The sequence below is a fragment of the Strix uralensis genome, chromosome 15, assembly GCF_047716275.1.
Source record: "Strix uralensis isolate ZFMK-TIS-50842 chromosome 15, bStrUra1, whole genome shotgun sequence".
Classification (NCBI taxonomy): domain Eukaryota; kingdom Metazoa; phylum Chordata; class Aves; order Strigiformes; family Strigidae; genus Strix; species Strix uralensis.
The window spans coordinates 644,899-659,468 of NC_133986.1; the positions used below are offsets into that span (position 1 = coordinate 644,899).

General features: G+C 36.2%; 1 protein-coding gene across 7 annotated transcripts in view; it reads right to left on the reverse strand.

Moving 5' to 3' along the window:
* Positions 1-14,570, reverse strand: part of SBF2 (SET binding factor 2) — a 302,250-nt gene that overhangs the window by 211,834 nt on the left and 75,846 nt on the right. For 5 of the 7 annotated variants that reach the window (XM_074884274.1, XM_074884273.1, XM_074884267.1 and 2 more), the window contains one exon: positions 3,843-3,931. In XM_074884274.1, coding sequence (XP_074740375.1) covers positions 3,843-3,931 — 89 coding nt within the window. The remainder of the gene's footprint in view (positions 1-3,842; positions 3,932-14,570) is intronic. The other 2 variants (XM_074884270.1, XM_074884272.1) reach the window with 1 other exon arrangement.

The following is a 14,570-nucleotide window of genomic DNA, read 5'->3' on the forward strand; positions in this document are numbered from 1 at the left end:
CGTTACAAAAAACTTCAGGGATGTTCCACACACCTGCAATTTGCAGGCAGCTCACTTATCAAAGTTTCTGTATTCGGCTATAAACAGAACAAAGTTAAAAACTGTGAAACCATTAGAGAAATGGCAAATGCAAAGAGCAGAAGATTAAGAAAAATCTCTTCAGGTAATTTGATGAAATGCAGATAAGTAGAAGCTCTAAGAAGGTACACTGACCAAGACCTATTGACAGTATCTTTCCCTCAACAGACTCGTGGCTTTGCTCACCACTGACAACCAGAAGACACACAATTTATTGAACAAGACAAATTAAAACACTTCAATAATATTTCATAAAGTATATTTTTGTTGAATTTTGGACAATGTGTTTATTCCATAACTTCTGTGTTTGTTAAACAAGACCAGAACATAGCTAACATGCTACACACATAGAAACAGTTTAAGTAGCTCTTAATCCTTTAAAACAGAATATATATACATCAAATAGAACACTAATCAGTAAAGTTCAAACTGCAATTATATTCTTTAATGACCCAATTCTCTGCATATTTGTGTCAAATTAACAAAACTACAAATACAGTCAAATCTAAAATAGAAGTTGAAATAGTGTTATCATCTTTCCTAGATAAGATGTTCTCAAAATGATTTGTTTTCACTCAGCCAAGGGCAGGTCCACTAGGCCCAGTTTTTCCCATGCTAGCCCATTTTTCAAAACTGGGCTCAACAAAATGAAAACTAGTATTGGTAGTATTTTTATTATTTAACATTAAAATTACCTGCACAACTCCACTCTCTACATTGTCTTAATTTATGTCTCAGAAATCTGATTACACAAATTCAAGCCCAGAAGGGGGGGGGGGGGGGGGGGGCGTGCAAGGTTGAGGAAAGAGAAAAGTCCTCCACAAAAGTCTCAGAGGATTTTGTCCACCAGTTTTTGGCTGGAGCTTGGACTAACAGCATCTCCACAAGCTTTGGAGATCACAAGGGGTCCAAACAGGCATTCTCCATCTTAAAGTATTAAAGCTTGGGAGGCAGGGCTGAGCATAGGTCTTTTCCACTATTTCCCCCCTCACCCTCCTTGTTTCATAAAATTAACAACATGTATGGGAAACAACTATTACATCGTATCACCCATTAGATGCCAAGACAACCTGTATTATTTGGCAAAAAAGTTTAAAAAAATAAATTCCAAATGTCCCAATTCACAGGCAAATCATTTGCTTTACAAATGAGCAGGGGTGAGGGACAGGGTGGTGAGATCTTCATCAATAATCAGCTGAAGATCTCCATGATTCATGGCAGAAGTACTAACTTTGACAGAAGACAAGACTCAAAAAATCAAAATTCCCTTCAACCCTATTGCTAGGCATCAAAAGCTTGGGCCTTTTTTCCTTCATGAAAACAGTGAAGAGACCTTAACGTTCTTCAGATACAAACCATTGCTTTTCTTCCTATTTCAGAGAAACCATAAAATTCCATAAAGATCCTCCACTTAAAGGAAAGGAATTACATTTAAGAGGATTTTAACTCAAACTACTCGTAGAACTAAGTGCAATTCATAAATACGTCTACCTTCATCTTCACACACATTTATGTCAACTATTCTCTCTTACCTTCTTTCTCCCTTCCCACCCACCCCCCTCCAAGGTTTGCATGTTACCTGTTTGCCTGTTAATGATATTAAAGCTGCCCTTCGGGTGACAAACAGAAAATGGTAGCACAGAGTTTATTCTTTCCTTTCCATGAATTAATGTTGATTCATGTTACACTCATCCAAAACATTAAAAAACACATCCTGCCAAAATCTGACTCTCATAGTGATTTACTTTTGTACTTGATATTTGCAATATCTCTAACTCCTTGATCTTAATTAATTAAAATGTTATTACCACATTTGAAAAGCAAATAAAAATTTGACTAATTTTGCCAACTGGCTGAATAGATGTCCTTAACTTTTAAGTTGTCGGATTTCATTTTACTGGGAAAGTTTAAAGTCTTAATGGCTTTGCCTAATGAGTTATTTGAGAACTGATACAGAAATAATGTTTCGTTCAATCAAGGAATAAAAATAAAATCCTCCTTTAGAAAGGTATTTCTTGTAGTGCTAACAACCTATAATTAAATGGGAAATAACATTTAGGTACAGATATATCCCTTAAGCAGCCTGCCTGCTCTAAGAAACTTGTGCTTGTTTATTTCAACACATCCCTGGAAGTCAGATACATTACTTACTTTGAAATAGGTAAGGAAGATTTGTATGAGAAAATAAATCTTAGTATGATTCAAACTCTTGCAGTTGTTTAAGGCAAGATCAAACCACCTAGTTCAACCCCAAGAGAGTGGTTAAAGAAAGAAAACACCCCTAAGCCTTGGCATCAAAGTTTATTTCTCTTCTAATGAGCTACAACTGTGGGTACTATATAAAAAAGCCACTGATCTGAACTCAGTCAGCAGTCATCAAGCACGTGCTGGCTAGGCATGTATTAAGTAGAGAATTACCAGCTAGAGCAAACAGCAATTGCTATACAGAGCGGTATAATGTTGTAACAGCAGTAGAAACACTTCAGAGAAAGCAGGAGCTTCCATTGTTTCAGCACAGCACTACATTGCCAAATGCAGTATTATGCAAGTGTACCACAAACACTGTAACCATCCATCACGTGTATCAGAAATAATGCTTACACCAGTGATTAATGCATGACATCCCCTCAAACATAAGGCTTATGCTTGACTATGAAGAAATGAAAACCACAATGTTGAAGAAAACGAGCAACCAGTCGCGTCCACCACCACAGAGAGAACAACAGAAACCTCTGCTATACCAGAAAGCAAGCAGTAAACACCAAGATGCCCTCCCCTCTCTTTCACTGGAGAAGACAACTCATGGCCAATGGCATGTTATGACTCAGTAAGGGAGCTGAGCACTGGCTGAAAGGTATCACACTGGTAAAAGCTTGCTATGTTTGCTGTATCTGTGTAATAAATTCAGTGAAGAGTCAGTGTCTTTGTCCTCTGCAGCTTATTTTGTCCCACAGTACAAAGACTTCTCTTGCAACATTTCCTATGGCCCATCTCCTCCTCTAGCTCATCCTGCCCCAGAAGTTCCTAAGTTCACGGCAGTCTAGAGTTTCACTCTGACTTCTCAGAAACCTAATTTGCAGAGTATGACCACAGTATTTCACTTCTCTGCAGGATTTTGAAAGCCATATGTTTAATGAATCCCTGATCCAGATAAGATACACCTTTTTATTGCATTGCAAAATATGAGATCAAGGAAGGGAAAGAAGTGGCACTTAGTGAATTCTCAGCGAGGGCATCTAATATAGATCACTGTACACTAGCCCTGTTCAGTGTACCATTCTTGTAAGCACCCATCATGCCATCTGTCAAGGACAGAATACTGGATAAAGACTGACCATTTTAATCAAGCCAATTAATTGGGGTACTATTTTTAATTCATTTTTTAATCTACAATATACAAATACACATCTGTATTTATTTGGACAATGAAAAGTCATCTGCCATCTGAAGGATGCTTCTAAAAATGTAGTCAATGATAAATTTACTGACACAAATAAACATTTTTCTTAAACACAGTATTTCTAAATTTGCAGCAGAGTTTTTCTGTATTCTAGGAATAACTACTTAGTGGTACAGACCAGAATAAATTTCTTCTGTGAGTCAAAATTATTATTTTTAAAGCTATTATCTATCCCCTCTACTCACATAATTTCTATCCATTCCCTGTTGGGTTAGATAATACAGATTCCTGCATGAAGGCAGATGTATCTTCCAACTGTATGTGAAAGAAATTCTAAAAATTATAAAATGTAATGCAAACTTACCAACTCTATTCCCTGTGGAAAAGGAGTGTCTTCCCAGTCCTTCTGAGGAAATCTTTGGATTATTTTTCCCAAACCTTCTGCTGGGCCTGCTGAAAGATAAAATTCAATTACTTAAAGACAAACTGGTGGAATTTAAATCGCCATCAATTTGAGAATATTTTCAGAATATACCCAATATTAGGAAATGTTTTGCCACAAGAAGCAGAACAGGCTCCCCAAATGTGTCTTGCAAGTCATATTAATAAATACAATCTTAATATTCTCCAGTAGTAACATAAAGAGTCACTACATGAAATGAAGCTGCAAGCTGCATCCAGCCTATGCCCGCCATGCGTGTTTTCAAAGTGACAGATGATTACGGGTAATTCTAGTCTCTCTTTACAAACAGCAGTAAATTAAAAACTAATCTAATGGATAATGTGATATTTAAAAAATAAATCGAACATCTGTCAACAAGTGGTCTTCAAAAAGAAGTCTATAGATTAAAAATCCACATGATTTATCCAGGACACTCTAGTTCCTTGTCAGAATTTCTAGTTGGATTCCTTGGACAAGTCAGGAGTGAATTTCTACACAGGAAGGTGCAGAGAAAAACTGCTAATTTTTGATAACTTCTCTGATGCATTTTTTTTTTTTTTACCCCCCTCCTTTTTTTTAAAGCCACAGTGCTATAGATAGGAAACCCTTCAGAAACACCACAAATACTCAACAGTGTCCTGTCATCCTAAACGGTGCAGGAATGCACATAGAAACATCAATTTTGTTCTTCACCTGCTGAAGTCCTAGAAGAAGTATTGAAAAAATGGTAACTTTTTTTTTTTTACTGAATTTTAGCTCTGGGATACACCACAATATAACGTGGCAAAGTGAAATCAATTTTTACATTAACCAGTACTATCCTGAAGGAATGTTGAAAGCTAGGACCATTCTGAAGTAAGCCACCACACAACATAAAGCATGCAATCAATAGCCTTCAACTTCTGTTTTCCACATTTGAAGCATGGTACAATAGTGGGAAGAATGATCTTTTCTCTTGCACAAATCATGCCTTTTCCTACAGAAAACAGCAAATTGTCTGATTTATCTTACAAACATACCAAACAAATTGAATAATTAATATTGTTCTGATTTCTTAAAGAAACTGATTTAACATGGCCAAGTATTTCACATGCCCAAAGACCTGTCTAACATTCTATACACATTTTAAACCCAAGAAAACAAGATTCCTGTGATAACATTACCCATCCATCAGTCTTCACTCTAGCAATTTCTGCATCTCTTGGATGATTTCAGTGTAATTTCAGAGGTAAGTAGACACAAAACACATAGATGCTTGCAAGTCAATTGCTGGGTAGAGATGAGAGGCGCAAACTCCTGTTCTTTCCTCTACTCCAAAGAGCAGGAAAAAGCAGCAGAGCTGAACAGTTACCTCTTCTGTAAGGCAGCACCCACCCAGGCATCAGCAGTTACATTCAAACCAACCAAGCAGAGCACACACAGCTCTAGACTCCCACCATACCTGCATTCCCCTACCCAGTAAGCAGATCACAGGAGAAACAGGGTAGCTAAGGAAGCAAGGCCAGCATGGATAAAAGTCTAATTTCAAGTAAAAACAGATACTTGGGAAATCAGTTTTCATTAAACAATACATAAAGCTTCCTAAACAGCAAAGCTGAAATTTGCAACCATTTAAAATATCTTTTGATAGTTTTAATAATCTCTGCTGACCCATCACATTCAAATGGGATCATCCTTTCTCTAAAGCTGTATTACAAAACTTTGAGATTAAACATTAAAATTTTAAAACATTTTCTTGTGAGAAGCTATATTTTGACATTATGAAACAGTACAAATTCTGCATTAGTAGTAGCAGTCCATATGTGTTGCTTCCTCTGCAGACTCTGCAGTAATGAATACATTACTTTCCTGGCTTTACCATAAAAAACAATTTTCAGTCTCACACAACTCAAGTCTGCTAGCATAAAGCAATTCATAAATCAATGTTATGGTGGAAAAAATATGCTCCTTTAAGCTTCCTGCTAATTTACAGTTTAGTTTGCTTCTATCTTAAAACCCACAATAAATTTTACAAGGCATTTAATTAGAATCGATCTGACAATTTTGTAAGAAGTATTTTCTCCAGTTTATGTATTTTTACACTTAACATTCTACCATTTTCTCTTGAAAATAATTTAGAAACAGATGTCTTGGTACAACGGGCATATAAACTACACAGAGTAAACTCCAAACAGCAGTCTTACCCCCAAGATAGCACATACTGATTGTGATTACCAAGGGCAGCATGCTGAAGAACTGCACTCAGACTGGGGTAGCCACTGCTAGGAAAATGTTCTTGAAAAAAGAAACACCTTCCATCTACCTCAAGTGCAACTGATTTGGTATCCAAGTTTTCAAAAAAATTAGAAAAGGATCCATTTCAGAAAGGCTTACAGAAGTCTCAAAACTATTCCAGATATTAAACAGTCAAAGTTAAGGAACAAAGCAGTTAAGATGAATCTTCAGAAATTCATCAACTTAAATATAAAGAAAGATCAAAGTTGGAAAAAAGAGTGTATGGAAGGATACATGAAGTATGTGTCACAGAAATGCAATATTTCAAAGGCAAAAAAAAAATTAAAGTGAATAGTTCTGTATCCAAGATATCAGCACCAGAAAAAATAAGTATTTACATCCATCAGATATGAATAAAGGAAAGAACACAAACAAAGCACTGTTAATCCTTCCACATAAAAGTCCTGTGATAGAGCTTTACAAATCTATTTATTATGCATAAAATCTAACTGTTTCACACGGTTTCTTAAATTGTATACAATACAGACAGATGGAAAACACTCTTCCCATCCCACCAGAATTTGGTTTGTTTTCGGGTGGGAGTGGGGGAGGAATTTGGGGTTTTTTTAATTATTCTGGACTCTTTCCAAATCATGGCAATTCTTTAAAATCTCAATTTTATATGTTTGCAAGTACAAAGTAAAATTAATTGCAATTTGATAAATTTGGAAAAGAAATACAATTATTATTTTCAAATACACAAGTTACTGAGTTGCATTCTCTGTGAAACAAAGTTTAGACCCAGGAACACTTGAAAGAATCACCATTCTACAGACAGCGAGGACCTGGCCTGCTCTTGCCACAAGAAGCTTCTCACTTTGACTGGAAGTGTACTTCACCCAAATACAGTAATTTACATTTAATCCTTATGTAGAAGCAAAAAGATAGAGAGAAAAGGTCTGTCTTGTGGACTCCACTCCTTTACAATGCATATACAAATGCATATACAAAGGAATTCACTTAATGCTGCTATACAAGATTAAAACCTGTCTAAGAGAAGACTCAGTAGTTGCACTTCATTTCATAATAAAACCAATTCAGTACAGTATGCTCACCACATTTCCGATATTTTATAGTGTAATTACTGTTGACTATCTATTGGAATTTTTCAATCCAACTACTTAAATAACAGTAAAATTGGAGTAAGTCTCTAAATCCCATGGTTTGAGGTGAGGAGGTGTCAATGTTACCTGCCTTCAGCTGACTTTTATTAAGTCATTCATCTTTCAGCAGAGAAGTGATGTCTGGAGATATCAGATTATTCAACAGGTGGCTGCAACTCAACATCTAAGTGATTTTACATTCTCAACTGTTTTAGCACAACACACAGAAATAGAAAAAAAATCAGATCATGGAATTTCAAAACCAGCTATAATTTGTTTCAATATATGCTACTGATAACTACCAACAACTTCCAAAAATGTCAAGGCCACATACCAAATGTTAACTCATTGTCAAATCAGGTTTCATTCACATCTTTATTTTTTAATGATTTTTCAAACACAGAGGTTGTTGGGTTTTTTTAATTTTTCTGATCAATTATCTGAAAACATGTTTAATCAATAACACAAAATTCTATTTTATGTAAAGGAATTTATTACAAATATTTAACAAAATTTGAACATGTCTATTAAAGAAGAAATTAGAAAATCTGAATGGAGGGGAGGGGGGGAGAGAGCGCACTTATATGTATGATTTTGCCCTTCAGTATGCATTTAAATGTATCCACTGGTCTCCCATATTTTGTAAAATGGGTACCCGAATTACCCCAAATCTATACAGACTGAGGCAATGTACATACTGACAATGCAACAGATGGCCATTTCCTATTCCGTGTTAAAGTACCACTCCCTCAGTTAAACTAGAGAGGGGAGTACCTCAGTAACCTCTAACTCATTCTGGTCTCTACTTCTTTCACTGGACAAGTAACAGCCTTTGCCCATTTTTTCCTGATAATAAAATAAGGTGATTAAGATTTTCCCGTGTGTAAGTTTTAGATCCCAACCACATTCCCTCCACTCTGCATCTATCCTTTCCAACGTCTTCTTTCAAGCCCCTTTTATTAATTCTTAACACTAAAAGGACAATCCTTCCATATCCAAGTGAAATTCCTATTAACTAGAGCTAATTAACCAAATGTGACACCACATTAAAAACACACACACACTGAACAGCCAGTGAACACCTCCTCAGTTAGTGCCTGCCAGTATCTGCTTTACAGATCCCAGATCTACAAAGATTCCAGAGGTTTTGCTCTTCATCCCACTCCCTTTACTGAGAGTGACAGAAGAACTGGCACTCAGTAATACTGACACCTTGTTTTTAAATTGGAAAAATAGGTTATTCCAGTGTTAATGGATTCAGATAGTCACAGCCAGCAAGAAGGATCTTTGTATCATCAATACAAAGACTTCTGTCTTCTGGTGTCCTTTCAAATAATGTGCAAGCTGCCCAAAAACCTGGTGAAAGCAGCTAACACTGCTCACTGAATTCAAATCAATTACACAGAAGTTTCTGGAGGTTTCTGAAACTGCTTGAACTCAGATGTATTATACACTTCACTCAAACTACTTAACGTGGTACACACGTGCATGAGCACAGCATGGAAGATCACTGCATATTAACAATGCGTTCCACATAAAATAGTAATTGGTTTCATTATTAATTATAGCCAACAACCTCTGTTAGCAGCTCTGTGAGAAGTTGGTCAGACAGTGGAAGAGGCTGCCCAGGGAGGTGGCAGAGTCACCATCCCTGGATGTGTTTAAGGGTCGTTTAGTTGAGATGTTGGGGGATGTGGTGTAGGGAAGAACTTTGCAGAGTCGGGCTGAGGGTTGGACTCGATGATCCCAAGGGTCTTTTCCAACCTGAATGATTCTGTGACACTGTGATATATGCAAAACATGCCTACCAGTAACAAGAATTCAAGAGACATATTTCCAACAAAACAACTGCCATTACTATTATTAAACACCCATAGTATTATCTTCATAAAGTTATTCCTCCAAAAGCAAAACTATTCCTATACTTTAACTGAAGTATTTAGCAATTTTTTTCTTTCATTTTGCAGTAAAATATTTATGTCATATAAAGTGTGAAGATATTGCAGCAATTTTGAAAGTTGTAATTTTACACCTACAGCAATGAATTGCAATTTCATGAAGGGTGCCAGGTAATAATCATCATCATCCAATAGTATCTTTGCCTTTAAGATGGTTTAACTCTTTAATCCATTAGGAATCAAAGCTGACCATACAGTAAATCAAGCTTCAAATTTTTATACATTACATTCTTGTCCCTGTACAAAACATACACATAGTGAACTTGCCCAAGACCAAAAATCAAAATTTCAGCCTGTAAGAATGCTGAATGAGCAATCTATACCTTAAGCTACTAAGGAAAAAGCAACTTTTCTCCCCAGCTAACTTCTTCTGATCTTCCTTCTTTCTCCTTCCCCTTTTCCCATCTTTTTCTTTAAACAATACAAATATGCAACAAATTAAAATTCTGGCATCATTTGCTGGTTCCTGAACCCTAGTCCCCTTAACTCCCTTCTTATATAAATCTTTCCCCATGAAAGGTCACATGCCATCTCTTGCTTGCCCTTGAAATTCCAGAGGCGAGCTGTTAATGCAGCTTACATTCCAAATTAATGAGAACTGTGATAAACTCTGTCTTTTCACTTACAAACCCCTGATGAAAATACATTTGAGCTCTAAGTATTGTTAATCGTACATGCAAAGCTTTGTATGTAAGCACTTTGGTGACCTGTTACAGAAGATACCACTTTCAGGTCCGTGCAGAAGAAACACACTACGCATCACAGAGAAAGAACATCAGTAATTACGCCACACAAAATACTTTCAAACTACAATTACAGGTCCTACATGTAAAGTTAATAAATCATTTAAAGTATTCAGAAGTACAACTTCACACATTCAAAGTTAGAAACATACTATCAGTGTGAAAGACAGAGATGCAGGTGGCAGAGTACAGTACTGCTTATCCTTCTTTTCGAAACAGAACCTAGTGCTAAAGACATCACTAAAATCTGTTGTGAAGTAAAATCCTTTTCATATCAAAGTTCTTAAACAATTCATGTTCCATCTTATGCCTCCATTTGTAAAAGGGAATAGAAATGTACCCGAGGTCTCCCCATACCTTTAAAAACATCACTACAGAAATCTTGATGCCAGAAGATGCCAAAAAAGCTATCTCCATTTTAACTCAGTCCCCATACAGCTGTCAGAGCTGGAACCAAAGTGAACAACAGGCCAAAGGAGAGCTAACATTAAATACCTAGAAAGAAAAGTATTTCTTTGATAGGCCTAAAATAGATGGCACAAAGTTAGACAAAATCTGCTCGACCCTAATATAGCACATCACAGGCTACGTGCACCTTAAAATCTAAAGTACCCTGGACATCAAAATTTACCTAAAAAGCATTTAACTCTGATGTATTCTAGAGCAGAAAGACTTTATTGCAGCTTAACAGCCACAAAAGGTTAAACAAAATGCTGGTACTTTTAGGAAGACAGAGTGAAGAGGGTCTTTCCCACAATAACCACAGACACTATTTGTACAACTGACAAAATTCATAGTCAGTTCATCTTAATCAAGTCAAAGAAATGCATGCAACAATCCTGGGAATTTGAACGATAGATGTTCCAGAGGCTTGCCATATTATCAACGATACAACAAACAATAGGATAAGATGATCCTCAGGCCCTTTACTCTGTAAACAGGAAAAATTTGTTGAACTTACCAGAAAAAAGTGTTTCAATCTTCCCCCAAATGTACTGCTAACCAGGACTACCTGAAATACTTGGATGTTCCAAACTCCTGAATGCCTCAATATTTATTTGATTTTGGTACTTTTGTATTTTGCAGAGCGATTAAGCCATATTTACACAGGAGAAGGAAGCATAGAAAAAGGGATCTGTGCTTCCAAAGGATGTAGAAGAAACAGGCTCAATTGATACCATCCAGATTTTGGATTAGCACCTTATTCACAAGATCATCCTTCCCACTATTGCAACAGATATTCTCCTATGCAGGTTAAATATGGTTTTCATTATTGCTGGGTATCAGAAATCATTTCTATGCTTGGTAAATAAAGGAAGAAAAATATTCTAGCTTGTATTTTAATTAAGTTAAAGCATGGGGGGCGGGAGGGGATATGGCAATACATGCCATAAGTCATTCCACTAAACCAACAGGTGGTTCTGCTGAAACAAGGCTAGCAATTGCTACTCAGTTAAAAAACCTCTAAAATAGGTTTGAAAAGTCTGGGGAAAATTAACATTTAAGGATGAACTTCATTCACTCAAGCTGTATCAATGCAAAGCAAAATGAAAATGGATAAATACAATAAAAGGCAGAAGGGAAAGAAATCAGAGAAACTGGAAGCATGGGCAGAATGAAGAGGGAATAAATAGGCATGTTATAATCATCACCATAGGTTAGGTGCTTATTTACCTACTGCAGTGGTGTCCCTCTAATAGTGTGCTCAGTATCAGGCACAACAGCACTGGCCGACAGTGCACACAATGATTTGGTCAGCCAGGACTCCGTCAGCTTCTAACCCCTCTGAAGAGCCACATACCAGACATCACCAAGTCAGTATTATACTCGAAAAACTGTCAGTACTGTAAAGTGCTGTCTCGTTTTGAAAGCAGTGCTTAAGACAAAAACTTTAGTGACCAGTGGCAATGACATCACTGACATTTTTCAACTGCAAGTTCTGCAAAAAAGTATTTCTTTTTGCTGCTGTTGCATCTAATGTTTTACTTTTTTTAAGAGCCCATGTAGGAACTTCTGCAGTAACATAAAGTGTCCTTTAAAAAGCCTTTCTGTCCTAGGACTTACGAAGGTGTCAGTTACTGTTGAAGAACCCTTCAGTACCATCATCCTCCACCTTTCACTAGGATCCCAACTCCCCCAGAATTTTATCTGGATAAGTTACTGATACAATTAACACAGTTGGCTGTAACAGCTGGATCTTGGGACTCCTCCTTCCAAATAAAAGTTTGGGACATAGTACACTTCTGTATTTTTGCTGGGTGGACAGTAACATGGTTTTGCAAAAGTCTTAAAAGGAAGTAACAGGCAAGAGAAACAACAGTGAATATTAAGTCATTTTCAAGTTACTCCTATCCAGTGGCTGGCATAATATTCAAGAAATTGGAAAAAAACTTGGGGGGCTGGCAGAGAGAAAGTTTTCTGCTCACCAACAATTCCCCTTCTTGTTTGCAAACAAATCACTTTTGCCAGCTTCTGGATAGGAAGGGAAGATCAGACTTCAAAATACACAGTCTGTGTTAAACAAACATTCTTTTGAAAACACTGAACTGAGCAAGACTTCCCACCTGTCTTGGAGAAACCTTTTTTATTTATTTTCAACGAAAGTATAAAAATTAAGATGACAAAACTCTACTCAGCTTTGTACTCTAAATCAATGTCTTAGAGCTTCTCAGACTGCTCACAGAAAAAAAGAAAATCTGGGCAGCTTCTCAGTTCTAACGAAGAATGTATATTGCTTTGTTTTAGAAATAACACTGCCCTATTTATTAAATCTGATTTCTGTTTTCAGTAAGTTATCTTCCTCCCACACCCACCCTTTGATTTATCTTTAATATACCAAATAATTAAAAATTAAGCTCCACTTCAAAGTTTCCTAAACATAACTGTAAGATTCTAATTTCACATTTTCAATATTATTTCAACATATTAATCAACACCGATTTCAGCATACAAAATCTGAATACATTATACAAAACTAGCTTGAGTAAATACTTCTCTTTTACCTTTGTTTACTTTTTGTTTGGTTGTTTTTTTAACCAAACATGGATTGCAAAGTTAGAATACGTATACAGATACTTACAGTCCAGAGCTGTAATCTGATTTTGCTGAGTATAAAGCTATCTATACACTAAAATCCAGCAAAGAAACAACTTCACAAAAAGACTTTCTATATTTACTCTTAAAGAAGTCTGTTCATCTGCTGAAACTTATTTTTCTAAAATCACTTTATAGGAGTATAACAGGTAAGGAAGAATGTGTCTGCAACAGTTCTGTATCAGTATGCATTTACAGAATTCCTGGATATGAAGATTCAGGTCTAAATGCAATAATGAAAACATACCCTAAATACGCTGAAACACTTGTTCTCATTTTAAGTACAAGTATGTTTTAACCTCTCTTTTTTTTTTTTTTTTTTTTTTTCCCCTAGGAACAGAGTAGAAACAAAGCTCAACTGGGGCCAGGGTGGGAGGCAATTCCACATTCATTATTTTACCGACTATATGCTATTTGTTCAGATGAACAAAATAATAACATCTTATTGCTTCTGGAAGTGTCTAATAGTCTAGTGGTAATAGAGAAAGTCATAATCATATCTATGAAGGACATCATACAGATAACCATCCTAAACAAAAGTCAGGCCCAGCAAACTGAACATGGAAATACACTACTATGCTCTACTGAAAATGTTAATAATAGTTTAGGGGGTTTTTGAAATTAACATCATTCATACATGTATGAACATTAATAAACAAGGTTAGAAAGACAACACCGAGATTCCTTCTGTGACATTTAGCGCTGAGGGATCTGGTGGAGTTGGGAACTGTCAGTGTGAGGTTAATGGTTGTACTGGATGATCTTCAAGGTCTTTCCCAACCTTGATGATTCTGTGATTCTACGGAAATATGAGTCATGTGACAAAGAAAAAAGACAGTGCTGCTCAAAGTAATTTCATTTTAAGTACCATCTACGGTATCATTAAAAAATTATTCATTTTGAAAACCCATGTAATATGATCATGAAATTAAGTTTTTAATAGGTCCTTTCAGATCCTACAGAATTTAGGCAAGTTGAAGACTAAATCCTACATAAAAAGTCTGCAGAAGTTTCCTAATATTGCAATTTTATTTTCATTTTAAAAGTGCTAAATAACAAATTAGAGTAAGGGAAAAATCAAGTCAACCATAAAAAAAATACCCCAAACAAAAAAATCCACAAAACTTCACTACAAAAACATGGAAAACCTGGATGAGGAGAGGAAGAACAAGTAGCGCTGTAAGCACTAAACTACCGAAGCCTGAATTCCTACAGGGCTTCATCCCACTCATTAGAATCTCAGTCTAGTAAGGTCTGAGCACTGATAAATTTTTCTTGCATCTGTAACACCTGCTCCACAGGTGTGCAACTGCATTTCTATTGTACTGTGAGCTTTTCCTAACTTTGAACACTTGCACAGTTCTTCTATTGGACTACCTACTTCCACAAAACTTGTCAGAACTCAGTACTTTCAGCATCTTCTGAACTGCTAGTTCTTTGATTTTAACACGGTATCTTCACACTTCCCCAGCTGGTTTC